Source organism: Aphis gossypii, chromosome 2 (genome assembly GCF_020184175.1).
Source record: "Aphis gossypii isolate Hap1 chromosome 2, ASM2018417v2, whole genome shotgun sequence".
NCBI classification, from domain to species: domain Eukaryota; kingdom Metazoa; phylum Arthropoda; class Insecta; order Hemiptera; family Aphididae; genus Aphis; species Aphis gossypii.
Window position 1 is genome coordinate 12,260,475 of NC_065531.1, and position 15,823 is coordinate 12,276,297.

At 26.0% G+C, this 15,823-nt stretch overlaps 1 protein-coding gene across 1 annotated transcript in view; it reads left to right on the forward strand.

Moving 5' to 3' along the window:
- LOC114128986 (netrin receptor DCC-like) overlaps positions 1 to 15,823 on the forward strand; it is a 158,728-nt gene that overhangs the window by 102,438 nt on the left and 40,467 nt on the right. The window contains exons 2-3 of the mRNA XM_050201440.1: positions 519 to 690; positions 7,146 to 7,300. Of these exons, the coding sequence (XP_050057397.1) occupies positions 519 to 690; positions 7,146 to 7,300 (327 nt within the window). The remainder of the gene's footprint in view (positions 1 to 518; positions 691 to 7,145; positions 7,301 to 15,823) is intronic.

Genomic DNA, 15,823 nt, shown 5'->3' on the forward strand with positions numbered 1-15,823 from the left:
TAGTAACATAGTTTTATATAGCCGAATAGAGGTTTTAGAATTATTTCTATTATATTATATAACAGGCGACAACAAAATTATGCTTTTTAATTCGTGTCTTCAGCCATGAATCTAAGGTGACATTCTAGAAGGGACCATTGGTTTTAAACTTAAATAAGCCAATATTTTTTTACATATTTAATTTATTTAAAAAAAATAATTGAATAAGAAGCGCCAAGTATTATATATTTACAAATATTCAGTTTATCCAAAATAAAAATGGGGAAAACCGTCAGGAATTTTATTTTATATTTTTTTAATAATAATAACAATGGCAACAAAAACAATAGCGATAGCGAAGCGGCTCTAATATAATAATATATAATATCATATACTATTTATTGCCGTTAACAGCGTTAACCGATCGACTGTTGGAATTCGAATTAAAAATGTCAGTTGTTCACGGCTGTCTTGGCGTGCTCGACATATTGATCCGGTCCGATTAATAACATGATTTTCGTTTTTTATTTGTTTTACAGTGCTTTTAGCGATCACGGGTTGTGCTTCACAAACCATTCAGATAACGCCGAACGATGTAGAACCGGTAAGAGAAGAACGCTCGAAGTACGGCGTGACGTGCTACGGCCCAAACCTCAGTGAATTTCAATGGCGTGGTCCCGCTGGTATAATATCGCAGAGCCAGCAATTCAGGTGATTTTCCGCAGATATGATTATATTTAAGTCGAAATTTAAAATATTTCTGCGCCATCAATACTAACGTTATTTTATTCTTATTACGTTTCGAGTAAAAAATGAATTCTTCTTACGTCGTAGTACGATTAAAATAATCAAAAAACGTTATTTATTTTAATTTTATTGTACCATCTACAAAAAACGTATATTTAATATCATAGTACCTACTTATTGTGTTTTATTATAACCATTCGTAATAAAAGCAGTTTGTTGAAATATACTAAAAACAGTAATATTGTGTTTAAAAACCTTTTAATGATAGTATTTTAGATAATATTGTAAAATTCCAAAACCTAATAAGATATATTTATTTTTATTTGTAGTTGGTATTTTACGGTACGATAAAGACATTACTCGGAGAATTTAATAACGTCAAACTACCATCGTGAATATCATTAAAAATGTGTTTTGTGAATTCAAACTCAATATTTATGACGATTTATACAAAAATGTTCGTATCATTAATGTTTTAAATCATCGTGTGCTAAGTGCAATTGCATTTTCCAGAGATTTTTTTCTTTATCCGCTATTTACTTATTTTAGGTGCATAATTAATTTAATAAAATTCACATAATATTTGAAAAAAACGAATGCTGAGCCAAAATAGAATAATTAAGTGTATTTTTATCTACTGTCTTTAATTTCGGTATTGTATTAATTTATGTTTTCTGACTCGGCTCTTTGTGTCAATTTATTTTGATAGTTATTAATAACCTCACTATCACAAGTGTTTCAATTCGTATTTTGTAATATTATTACATTTTCGTTTCAAATACACTAATATTATTCAAGGAACGTGCTTTGAGTGCTCGAAACCTGGAGAATGTATAGTAGATTAAAATTCTTATTTATAGAATAATCAAACATCGATTACATTTATACCAATATCAAAAAACGAAAACAAAAATAACTTATTTTTATAAAATGTTAAAGTAAAAAATACAATTTTTTAAATTATATTTTATATCTTATGTATTCAATCATTGATTAACGCACAGAAGTAATAAGTATTTAAAATATATAGGTATATATATATGAACGATAAATTGAACTTATGTGTTTATTGACTTAATTTGATAAATTGTATATTAATATTTGTATTTGTATTATATATACATACATTATTTTACCTATTTGACTCTCAAATGAGCATAGATGTTTTTCGTTGAAATTGTTTCACTATATTGAATTTGTACACAATATTATGCTAATGCCAAATATAGGAATCCATATACACATTATAACAAGCGAACAATACCAAATAATAATAGAAAACTATTTTGTTGTATTTCTACTTGTAAAGTTTAATTACAACTCCAATCGCAATATTACAAATGTATATACTATATTAACAAATTACATGGTTATATAAGTTTTATACATTATGATGATATTGTTATCTAGAACGTTTAGTTTTAAGTGCATTTCTAAGAACATTATAATATACATATAGTTGATGTAATTTGTAAAATAACTTTTAGTAGTTTTTAAAATAGCCAATGTATCTGAAGTAGTGGTTTCAACTTAAGATGTATGATTGACCACTTCGATACAAATAAACAGTAGTCGTATAGTTGATGTTTAAACAAATTGTTTTTAAATTGGCGTTATTGGAACAAATCAAATACATGAAAAAATATCACGTGTATTGGCCACACTTGCATAAAATATAAAAAAAAAAATACCGTTCTCGATTAAAATTCCTGTCAAATACCGTACGCCGATCATAACATAAATTTTCCGACTTCTATCATCCGCGAGCCGAACGCGTATTTGGCGTATATTATGTATAATATTGGTACCTCGCTCGATGAGCATTAATTCCTCCGGGAATATATATTATATTCGAACACGTACCAACTATATTATTATATTATCTTGTACACTGACGACACATCTGCATTTTTAACAAAATTATTAACGAATGAAATACAAATTAATGACTATATTTTATACATATATTCAAACAGCAAAGTTAATTAATTCTATTATTCGGAGTAGGTACTTATAATATAATATATTATATAGATTAAATTATCCTATTTAGCTTTCCATCGCGATTCCCACTGGCGAACATATTATATAGGTACAATACCTATACGTACCTGCACGAAACGTCAATGTGACACGCACATTTCCATTTTTACTCTACACCATAGTGATAATAATCTATTTAATTAACACATATAATATTACAACATTATATTTCCGTTATGTGCATTTAAGTACTACGTACACATTATGATGATAATAATTGAACGATTTTTTTTTTAAATAAAAAAAAAAAATATAACATGTTTTTGTTTTTATATAAAGTTAGTATACAGTGAACCTATATTATATTCACTATAAATATTACTGTTTTAGGTTTTGAACGAATGTGAGTGATGTATTAGATTTACAACGACGTATTTTTTTTATTTATTTCTTAGTTTTGATCTCTGAACATTTTTTTTTCTTATAAATTGAGTGCTTCTAACATTACATTTGACCCAATCCACTGGTTAGACATTTTTATCTATTTGGTACATTAACGTAGATGGTTTTTGAATTTCTCAGTAGTTTTTCGTCTAACGTAAAGAAAATCTACAGTAAAACGAAAACGCTTAAATTTACAGCATGCTCGATCTTAACAAAATCGATTTTGGTTATTTTTTTGAGAATTATTATTTTATATATAGTTACTTGTATTTCGTATTCATTATTGTTTAAAGTATTGTTATAGAGATATGAATTCTTCGATAATTTTTGTCTATCTAATTTTGGAATTATCTTTATGAAAACATGTTGTTTTATTTTAAGTTTATTATTTTTTTTTTTACGCAATATTCTTTTATTATTTTCTATGATCCCAAATTTAGGTGTTCAAACTTATACAATGACATAATATAGTATAATATTTTCTAAAAAATAATCGTTTTAACATTTTTTTAAATTATAAATAAATCTGTTTTTAAGTTTGAATAACAATGCATTTATTTTAATTTATTTAGTTGGAGAAACTTTAGATTTTATACTAAATTCGAGGATATGTTTTTAAAATATATAATAATTTACATTACAATATTTAAAAAACGTTCAAATTGTTTAATTAGGTACTTATATTAATTATTTTCATTTTTAACATAAAAATAATTAAATGTTTTTATAGTTATCATAATGAATAAACCAACCAAACTCTAACAAGAATAATAAATTGATTGATAGTTAATGAATAATAATAATTTATCGAAAATGAAAATGCAATCTAATAACAATAAAACTATATTTGTATTAATTTAATTAAAAACAAAACCAGAGAAATTGCATTGATTACAACGAAAACATGTTTATTATTAGGTCAATAAATTATTGAGAGTCGAGAGTCAATTATTATAATTATTAATTATTATTAAATTATTGTACCACAATATTGTACAAAGTGTACTGCATTGATTTTCGCCTGAACTAAAAACTTTAATTTTCTCTGTGGGTGAATAAATATATTTCTTAGTACTACGGTAAAGGTTGGCTTGAATAATGTAATTTGATTTTCATATAATATTACCAAAAACGAGTACAGACTATAGAATTTACAGTTATTGCTATATCGTTACATATTCCGATGAGTCGGTATTGTGTTATAATAATAGTATGATAAGTTGTAATTGAATAAAAGAAGTCGGCATGCGTTGATTTGTATATTCAGGTTTTTCGAAAGTTTATTAAGTTATGTATCTATTTTTCAGATTAAGTTACTTGTTTATTTGCTGTACATGTAAATAATAACACATATTACATATTAACATTGAAACGCGCTTGTAATTCCAAACGAAACTTATTTTCATGTCATTATTATTATATAGTATAATTTAGTTTATATCATAAGATAAAGATAATACAATATATAACTTAAGCACGTTTTAGGGATTTATTAAAATAGAATACTTGGCAATAATTTAAATACTACTACTGCGTAGTATTCCACTGCGGGATTTGCACAATATGGTTGCATTTGATTTATATTTTTTCCCCAGTATAGTGCAGAAAATAAAAACTTTCACGGTGCATTTATAGGGAAACATCCGTTTCCGACGGTGAAAAACCGTTTTAAATTTAATCGTAAATATAAATTATAATATACGTAGAATTCATGTATATAATTATATATTGATTGCATTTTCCTCCGTGTTTTTCTGTTTTCCCATAATTTTAGTGGTCAATTGGTCTACTTAATTCTAATAACTATTGAATATAAATGACAATTGTTTGAATAATAATCTAATCTAATCTAACTAATAATAAAATGTTTTTCCTACAATGTGCATGTAGGTTTTTTATTATTTTAAAAATATATAAAGGTATAACACAACTATTTACTAACTTCCATTACAAATGTTACTCTATTTGTTAAATTGTCCTGGTACACTCTGTATATTATATTAAATAGTATTTATTTAAATAATTATAGAATGATAAAAAATCATAATCATATATATTATATAATATACATTATACATATTCCAGTACAAACTAGATGATTATTTATAAATCTACCTTTTAACATGAAATTGTATTTATTCATGTCAATTAATATTAATTAACATAATATAAGTATATTTTTAATGAAAACGAGACTAATTATTATCCGATAACATGAGCTATGTTCATATAATTACTAATCTATATAATATATTAAATAAAATTCACTACCTGATTTTTTTCATTGTGGAGTATAAATAAACAGAAATATATTTTACACTCATATTATGTACGAAGTAACATTAATTGAAAATATGTTATGCCGATGTAATTCTTTTACATATTATATTTATGTAGTAAACCATATTGAAATAACAAAATAGTTGAGAATTTTAATACATGTTTGTGATTATATCATAATTATTATTTATGTATTTATTTTCTTGAACATAGAATGTTCGAAGTCATAGTATACAATTATATATATAATACGCTGATGTAATTAAAATATTTAACTTGTTTTACAACTTGATTTTTAGCGAATTCATAAGTTATTCATAAGTATATTTAAATAATAATTTCATAAAAATTAAAACTTCAAAATCTGTATATATATATATATACCTTAGGAATATATTATTGGTATTTTTAAGTAATAATACATTATAAAAACAATTGTATAGAATTGTCTACTTTTGTCGAAATTCTAACATAAAAAAAAATTATGTAGATTTACTCATAATTTTTTCATAATTATATAACAATGTCAAACATTTTAACTTTTAAGGATATTCGTTTTTTCATTAAATTATAGAATTGGTCATAGGTATATTAATAATATAATACATTATTAAAATTCCATTTTTACGTATTTTTTATTTTTAGTTTTTCCCGATTATTATGAAAATTACTAAGAATTTTATTACTTTTGACCCCATAAAGTATCAACTATATCCAATTTAATAGCAGACTCTGCTCTGGAAGTTGATGATCAAAGCAATATTTTTATTACAAAAAATGTCTTTTGATAAAAAAAATATATATATATATGTATAAGAAAACACACATTATTGTAAAACCATTATATATATTTTTTTTAGATAAAAAAAAAATGTTTTTTATTTAACACCTCTTGACTTTTTTCAACCCATTAATTTGATGACTATAGAGTTGTAAAAATGTTCTCTTATATTATGCTCCACTCGAAATCCAAAATACCCGTTTCTTCTTTTTTAAATGTATAATGTATATACACTGTCGTATATACATATGAACATGTACATATATTTTTTAACTACCTATTATGTACTTCTAATCAAAATATTTTTAATCGTCATCCTTAATTATATATATCTTATTTTTTAGTTAAACTACATTCGTAAGTTTTCGACGATAAGTTCTTTATTTTCTGATACAATAATAAACATATATATTTTTTTTATAATTAAAAATATAGGTAATGATAATATTGTTTTGCAGACTTAAGTTATTTAAGCATAGGAAATAATTATTTATATTTTATTTCGCAATGTTTTATTGTGGATATGATAGTTGAAAAACTACTCTTATTGATACGAATGACTCGCCCGGTCTCTCCACGCTCGTATCAATCAATTTGTATAATTTTTTTTCGAATGTAATTCTCGGTTTTTTTCATATATTTAATGCTAATTTAATAAACATACAATTTTAGATACAGTCTTGAATACATAAAAAAAACCGTTTATCCCTTAAGTGGGTGGAAATAGGCGATCACTTTATTATTTAGAAACCAATAATACTAGTAAGCGCGAAACAGTCACTGAGTTGGTCGTCGTAACTAAAGAATAATAATCGTTGTGTTTGACAGTACATTTTAGGTCTTCGAGTAATTAGTGTAATTGTATTTTTATATAAAAAAAAAAATAATAATAATATATTATATTGTAATAACGACGGAAATGACTTCACAGGGTCCATTCGCAGAAGTTGGCAATGCAGATGAATCAGACTGGACTTCTGTTGGTGTTCGAGACGGTCAAAATGGAAGACGTGGGCAGATACTTTTGCACTGCGACCGGCATGGATGGACGTGGTCATTCCATTAGCATCACGCTGACCGTGACCAGTGAGTATATAATGTCGTTAGTCAGTTATCGCCGCCCGTTATTTGCTCTCCGGTCCATTAATCATTCGGCCGCCGTGTACGCTGTACGGCCGTCCCCGATACGCGTGTATTTCGCGCGACGGACACGTGAATATAATGTAATGACATACCGATCCGTGGAAACGATCGATCGGTCGAAAAATCGGACCTATGTTAAGGAGTTTTAGTCCGAAATGGTTTTAGTGGCGAGTCCGACTGTCGGATTGGTGTCAGCGTCGTAATGGTGCGACAGAGAGCAGAAAAACAAATCACCCAATGTGCTGCTGCGATCTCAGACATACGAAAACTTAGGTATATTATACCTGTGCGATAACTGAATCACTCTCTTTCTCTGCCTCTCTCGGTCTATCCGTCTATATTTCACGACGTAGGTGTACATACAGGCCTGTACGAAAATGTATACGAATGTTATACGGTGCAATATCGTCCCAAAGTATTTTTTGAATATTTGATTCTTTGGACAAATCGTTGTGTGTTAGCGTGTTTAATTCGGGGCTGAAAATTGATAGGTCTGATGAGTAAAAAGAAACTTTGGGTTTAAATACTTTTTTTTTTTTTTTAACTTTTTTCTTCGTTTTTCGATATTTTCTTCTTTTTTTTTCTACACGATTTAACTTCAAACGCACGTCACCGTCGTGTAGTCGTCTTGTCGGTGTTCATTTTATTTTTAATTTATTACTTCACGCATTTTTACACAGTTTTCTCGATTATAAAGCTTCATTTTAGATTATGCAGTTATAATCAATAAATCGTTAGTTTTTTTTTATTTATTTTAATTATTATTTGGTAAAATAAACCCACAAATTTTCATTTGTGTAAAAACACAAACAGTAGTCGGTATAAAACGCATTTATTCAATTTCTGTTGCTTTTTATAAACATTTTGTATTTAAATGTTTATTCGATTACGATATATGAATAAAATTATGTTTTTTTTTTTATTATTATTATCACTAATATTATTGTACTAGTTCTCTGTTTAAACATCAAACAAATGGGAATGCCGTTTTACAGACTTAATTGCTTTTTAATTCAAAAAGAAACTTCCACAATGACTTGTAATTTGTCGACTACATGGCTGCAAAAACTAAAGTTGCCTCTCCCGTGTGGCGATATATACCAACTAACATTGTAACGACATCAATAAAAAAAAAAAAAAAAAAAAAAAAAAAAAAAAAAAAAAAAGCCAACACAATAATATTATTATTTTTTTATTATGAAAATAGTTTATTCTTTTTTTTTATATATATAATACTACACTATGCTGTGTCCACTGTACGTAATAATTTGCATACATTTTTTTTTACTATAGATAGAAAAATAAATGCTTAACTAACGTTACGCACTACGATATGAAGTGAATAATAATATGTAATACGATATTTATTATAGCAAAATAATTGTATAAATTATTGCTGAATAAACGGAACACTTAGATGGCATGATTATTATTTTGAAAACTTTGTATATGAATAATTTATTGACTTTTATTATTCAAAAGAAAACAGGGTTTAAACTTCGTTCATTAATAACTCGTTTTTTTTTCATGACTTGTGAAGATAAATTTTGTTGCAAAAAAAGTTAAAAAACCATAGGATTTCATATAATAATTAAAGTTTTTAAAATGTGGTTTAAAGTTGAATTTAAAAATTGTCTTAAAACATGTAATAACACACAGACGATGTTTATCTTCATGTACCTTGTCATAAATGTTGCAATAAACCATAATATTAATTATTTAATTTCACGTATTTTATTAACATTTTGATGTATTTTAAAATAATATACATTTTTTAATATAATATTAACTAGGTACGTTCATAGTTATAACGTCTATATTAGAAATAATGGGTTTGAATAAATATATATATATATATATATATATATGAATAATTTATGTATAACTAACATCGATTGAGTTTGACTAAACGCCACCTTGGTTTCAGAGAGTGAATTATTTCATTGGCCAATTTCAAATAATCATTTTAAATATTTATGTTTACATTCAAAAGTAATATATAAATATGTCCAAATATTATGCATATTTTTTTTCTGTTTAATAATATCTTTGGCTGGTTTTTATCACTGGATTACCTCTCTAATCTTAAAATTCACTATTAATTATATTTCCTGTCACTTATCACACATATTTATTGTACACAACTGTATAAGTTAAAAATTGCTTTAAATAAAAAAAAAATAAAAAAAAAAAAAAAAAAAAAAAAAAAAAAAAAAAAAAAAGCCAACACAATAATATTATTTTTTTTTTTATTATGAAAATAGTTTATTCTTTTTTTTTATATATAATACTACACTATGCTGTGTCCACTGTACGTAATAATTTGCATACATTTTTTTTACTATAGATAGAAAAATAAATGCTTAACTAACGTTATACACTACGATATGAAGTGAATAATAATATGTAATACGATATTTATTATAGCAAAATAATTGTATAAATTATTGCTGAATAAACGGAACACTTAGATGTCATGATTATTATTTTGAAAACTTTGTATATGAATAATTTATTGACTTTTATTATTCAAAAGAAAACAGGGTTTAAACTTCGCTCATTAATAACTCGTTTTTTTTTCATGACTTGTGAAGATAAATTCTGTTGCAAAAAAAGTTAAAAAACCATAGGATTTCATATAATAATTAAAGTTTTTAAAATGTGGTTTATAGTTGAATTTAAAAATTGTCTTAAAACATGTAATAACACACAGACGATGTTTATCTTCATGTACCTTGTCATAAATGTTGCAATAAACCATAATATTAATTATTTAATTTCACGTATTTTATCAACATTTTGATGTATTTTAAAATAATATACATTTTTTAATATAATATTAACTAGGTACGTTCATAGTTATAACGTCTATATTAGAAATAATGGGTTTGAATAAATATATACATATATGAATAATTTATGTATAACTAACATTGATTGAGTTTGACAAAACGCCACCTTGGTTTCAGAGAGTGAATTATTTCATTGGCCAATTTCAAATAATCATTTTAAATATGTATGTTTACATTCAAAAGTAATACATAAATATGTCCAAATATTATGCATATTTTTTTTCTGTTTAATAATATCTTTGGCTGGTTTTTATCACTGGATTACCTCTCTAATCTTAAAACTCACTGTTATTTATATTTCCTCTCATTTATCACACCTGTTTATTGTACACAACTGTATAAGTTAAAAATTGCTTTAAATAAATAAAAAAATAATATCTAAACTAATTTTATTAAATATAGAGCAGGAATTGGAAACTGACTGGCAGCAAGCGAAGCTTTTTTAGCTCGTGCTAAATTTCCAAATAACATCATACAATTTTTAAATTGATCGTCTATACTCTATTTTATCGATATAATAATTGTTATCTAGTATTAAACATCGTTAGGTTTTAACCATAGCCGTCTGTACTGACCTATTTAATTATATCAGTTTCTTCGTATTATTCGTGTATTTATTATTTTCGTGTTTTATTTTGTTTAATAATGTCCACAAAAAAGCATAATATTTATGATGAAAATAGAACTTTTAACACCCCATGGGAGAATGACTATTTATTTATTATTAACAAACAAAAAAATCCTCAATTTTTAGTTTGTTTAAGCGTTATTATAGTCTAAAAAGAATATAATTAAGTCTAAAAAGATTATAATTTAAAAAGACATTACATGTCAAATCATTTGTCCAAATATGGAAAATACACTGGTGAAAATGTTGTAATTGGTCTTAATAGAAAACTTCAATCACAACAAAATGTGATGACAAAAACAAAAACTTCACAACAATAAACTTTATTAGATTTATATATTATTTCTAACGAAATTTCAAAATCTAAAAAATCGTTGAGTAATGGCGAATTTTTTAAAAACTGTGCAGTAAAAATAAATGCTAATTAAAATGAATATTTTAATGACCTATTTTATCGATGGTCTAGCCTGCTAGATTTTGATATTTTAAAAATTGGCCTTTTAGTAACTTTGTATATGAGTATAAGATAATTCTATTTTGTTTGTTTTAAGAAAATATTTCTGTCATTAAAATATATTTTGATACAGAAACCGTATAATATGTAAACAGAAACGACATAACGAGTTTTGGTTTTATCAATAGTGCTCTTAAGAACGTCAACGTAACATCGTAGACTTGCCCTATGTATAAGAATTTATATATATATGCACTATTTTATATACATTTGGTCGATGTTTTCTTTCCGTTGTATCCTGTACGTCTACGAAAATCACTAATGTACGACCGATGTGAATTTAGGATATGTATTATATGTCCATATATTTTTGTGCATTTCGTGGAAGGTCAAATCCATGGCGATTTTTCAAAAAGCCGCCGTCGTATAAAGCAATCACAACACACATTGGGTGTAATATATATGTACATATTATAATATACTCGGTACAACTACTAAGGGTCTACGATGGTACTTTTTCTCCCGTCGCGGTCGCACGTGTTTCGAATGCACTCCGGGCTAAAGTCTCACGCACTACCCTCAAATATTCGTCATTCCACCGACCATATTATAATATAATATATTATATGTATAGATGTATTGTGTGTGATAAAATTGCTCAAAACCGGCGCAAATGCCCCAAATATTATGCGCATTAGTCGCGATTATCACATAAAACGTGTTCGTATTGTACACAGCAGATATCACGATCATTGGCCTTATACGCAGAGCACAATAAAGTCATGTCGGGTCGGCTAACCGATACACGCTGCAGGGCGGTTTCAATACTGCGGTTAAACCGCACTGGTGACATGTGCGCGACCACAAGTTCAGTGGAAACGTCAGAATTTTTTTACCAGCACACGATCACACATGGGATGGGAATTTAATTTAAACTCGGATACCGACGTTTGTTATTAGAACATTTATCATATTCGATGCGTAAAAGTATTTAGAAGCGCAAAATGATTATGTTTATAATTATATACCTAAGCAAAAATGATTTATGTTTGTTGGGTTACTTCTTCTTAATCAAGACAAAATGAAAAAACTTTTATGTCGAGATAAATATATCCTGAACAATATCGAGGTCAACCGACTAACTTCAATTAAATTGTTTTGCGATAGTCAATAAATAATCTGACTAAATGCAATTAACAAAGAAATAGTTGATATAGCTATATGCCTATATACAACTGGTTATAGCTGTATATCACATAGTTATAAAATTTATAACTATTTGATATGCAAATATTTGATATTTAATTCTATTAGCTACAAGGATTGACATGGATTTACAAGGGTTCCAAAAGTATGTCTGTAATTTAATGAAAATACGTTTAGACCATCATCACCTATATACCTTGTCCACTCTAGTAATATCATAATAATTTAATTTAAATGGTAGTTACATTTAATAATAGAATAAATATAATTAATAATTATATATATATATATTATAGTATATAGTCGAAACGATAATCCATTTAATTGTTATATGCAAGTATAATATATGATAATATATATACTATTGTGAAAATCATTTATGCGTACTAAACTATTTTATTGTCCCAATTTCGTTTTACATTTTTTTTTTACTGCGAATACTATTTATTCTGTTTAATTCTAAAACAATAATATCAAAGCATTGATGGTATACTGATAGGTAAAATAATAAACATAAAACATATACGCAGACATATAATTAATGTGCATAATAACCACAGTTGTATACATTATAATATAAATACAATCAACTATATTATTGCTCATCTATTGCGATGTACGCAGTCTGTAAAATGCAAATAAGTCTTTTTACTGCATTATACTTATAGTTAGATCGTAGCAACAGAAAAAAAATATCACTTATTTCAATATTTTTTTTTCGGATATTATATAGTTTTCAACAGATCTGCATACGTGAATGGTTAAATTTATATACTATTTTACCTTCATAAAAATGTTACCATACATTTTTTACCCACCGTTATCACTAACTGTAAAGAGGTTTTGCTATTAGGCGTGTGTGTGTGTGTGTTTAAATACGCGACAATAGACGAAAATTTCATTAACAACGACGTGCGTCGATAACAACAACAACATTATTATTATAATAACACCATTATCGTCGTACGCAAATCATAATTATAAGCGGTAACCACTTTTGTAACCGGCTATTATGAAGCTTTCGTTTGGTAGGCCGCGCTTACAATAATAATAATACACTTGGTCCTGCAAACTGAACGACCGATGAAAATTCGGGGAAATATGAATTTATTGACGTGCACACGTTATACGCGTTAAATACATTTGCGTTTACGAGACCGATCATGTCGACCGATTTACCTGAACATAACAACGGTGATTGATAATAATAATATTATTATTATTATTATTATTTACTGCCTGCCAAATTTAGGCATAATCTTACTCGAGTTGCTACGAGCGTTATCAGAGTTAGGTACCGTGTATTATAATCGTCCGAATACCTATACTTAATGTTATGTGAAGGTATGCGTGTTAGCATCCCATAGTAGTATATATATTAGTTATTGTTTAATTCATATATCGATATAATTTTAATTGTATTTAACAATCAGATCATAGATTATTATTATATCGATTTTTGCTATGTAGTTGCGAAATATTTAGAAAAACCGAAGTATTATAATTTATAATACATGATTAATGTAAGGTGACTGTAATGTATAGTGCCGTGTAACGTATAGCAGTCAATGCCATATATACTATACTTATGAACACGATTTTACTATACTGCATTTAATTTTATTTTTTTATGCATTTTCATAACACTGTTAAATTTTTATGGGATACTTGATGTTATAGCGTATTTTTAAAATTATTTTTCCAATTAATCTTAAAAACTTTTTATAGATTTCCATGGTGGTTTTATTGTCAAATACTTTAATGTAATAAATTAAGTCGCTACATATAAAATGAAATAAATAAAATATATAGTTCACAATTCAGTGATAATTGAATAGTGATTTTATTTTATTTATTTATTTATTTTTGAGGAATTTATATTTTAATGAAATTAGATTTAATATGTCATGCAAAATCATTTTAATATCTACGTATAATCAAAATTGTAGACGTCATTATATAAATAGTGTATAACTATTATGTTGTGTATAAATTTCAGTGTATGTAACGTCGTTTGAGGTTAGTTTACCATATGATGTAAACTGCATCATTAAAAACAAATATGGTACTACTAACAAATTTGCACAAGAATTTCATTAAAGCTCTTATAATGTAGTTATAGCTAGTAATCTAAACGTCATCACAATGTTGGAAAAATTGTAGTACTTTAATGGCATTTCCAACAAACTATCTTAACTATATATTTGAATGTACACGTTTCAATGTATTATACAACACTGCAGTCATCGTGATAGTATTTCAGACTAATGCGTCTGTTATTAATAATGAAATGTAATAAAATCTACATACCAGCTGTATAATAAACTACTTTTTTATAAGTCGTTTCTAAATTTCAAAATAAAATTACTGACAATCATACTCAATTATATAGTATAATACATTGTAAAATTAGAGTAATAATTTATTTTTTTCATTGTGACAAAACTTAAACATGTAATTTCTAACTCAACTCGAAAAAAAACCGTTATTTGCTTAGAAATTATAAAAATCCATTTATTTTTCTTCTTCTTCTTCTTCAAATAACATTCCTCTTGTACTTGCATACAAATTTAACCTTAATGGCATGTGACTGTCTAATAGAATGAAATGTTATTTGATTTTTGATGCATCTCACGTTTTTTTGTATTGTCTTTTTCTTTCCTCTTCACGAAAAGTACTTTTCCGGTCTTTTTCGCTCTGGGGTACGCAATCGCGAAACTTCTTCAGTCTTTGTTCTAAAAAACACTTTTAAGATGTTACAGGAATAGTAGAATACTAATACTTATTGTTTCTTGTGACTGATAACTTGATTTAATATTATTTATTTATTTAAAATGTTTATAAAAACAAATTTAGTTTTAAATTGGAAAGAACCTGCTTCTTCAATTCAAATAAGTACATTTATAATGATTAAATAAATTGTAATATTCATTTTGTTACTATACATTGTAATTTATTTCATTTCACACAATATCAAACTATTTACAATGTATTGGTTTTCTTATTTCATATTAATATTTCGTTAAATAAAATATTATTATTAATAATTAGAATGCGTAAAGAATAATTATTATTATATTATGCCTTGAAATTCCATATTAATTTTAGCTATATCGTTTATAATGTGTTAGTATAATTTTTATTAGTATTATGGAGTAACGGACGTCATACAACATGTTTCTAATCTGGAAAAAAATGATTGAGATACTTATTTTAAGACTGTTGATGTTTATCTTAGTCGTATGTATCATGCAGTTACTTCAAAGTGATATAGATAATTTTTATTTATAAAACATAAAATTAATTTTATTAGGTTTTTCAGAAAA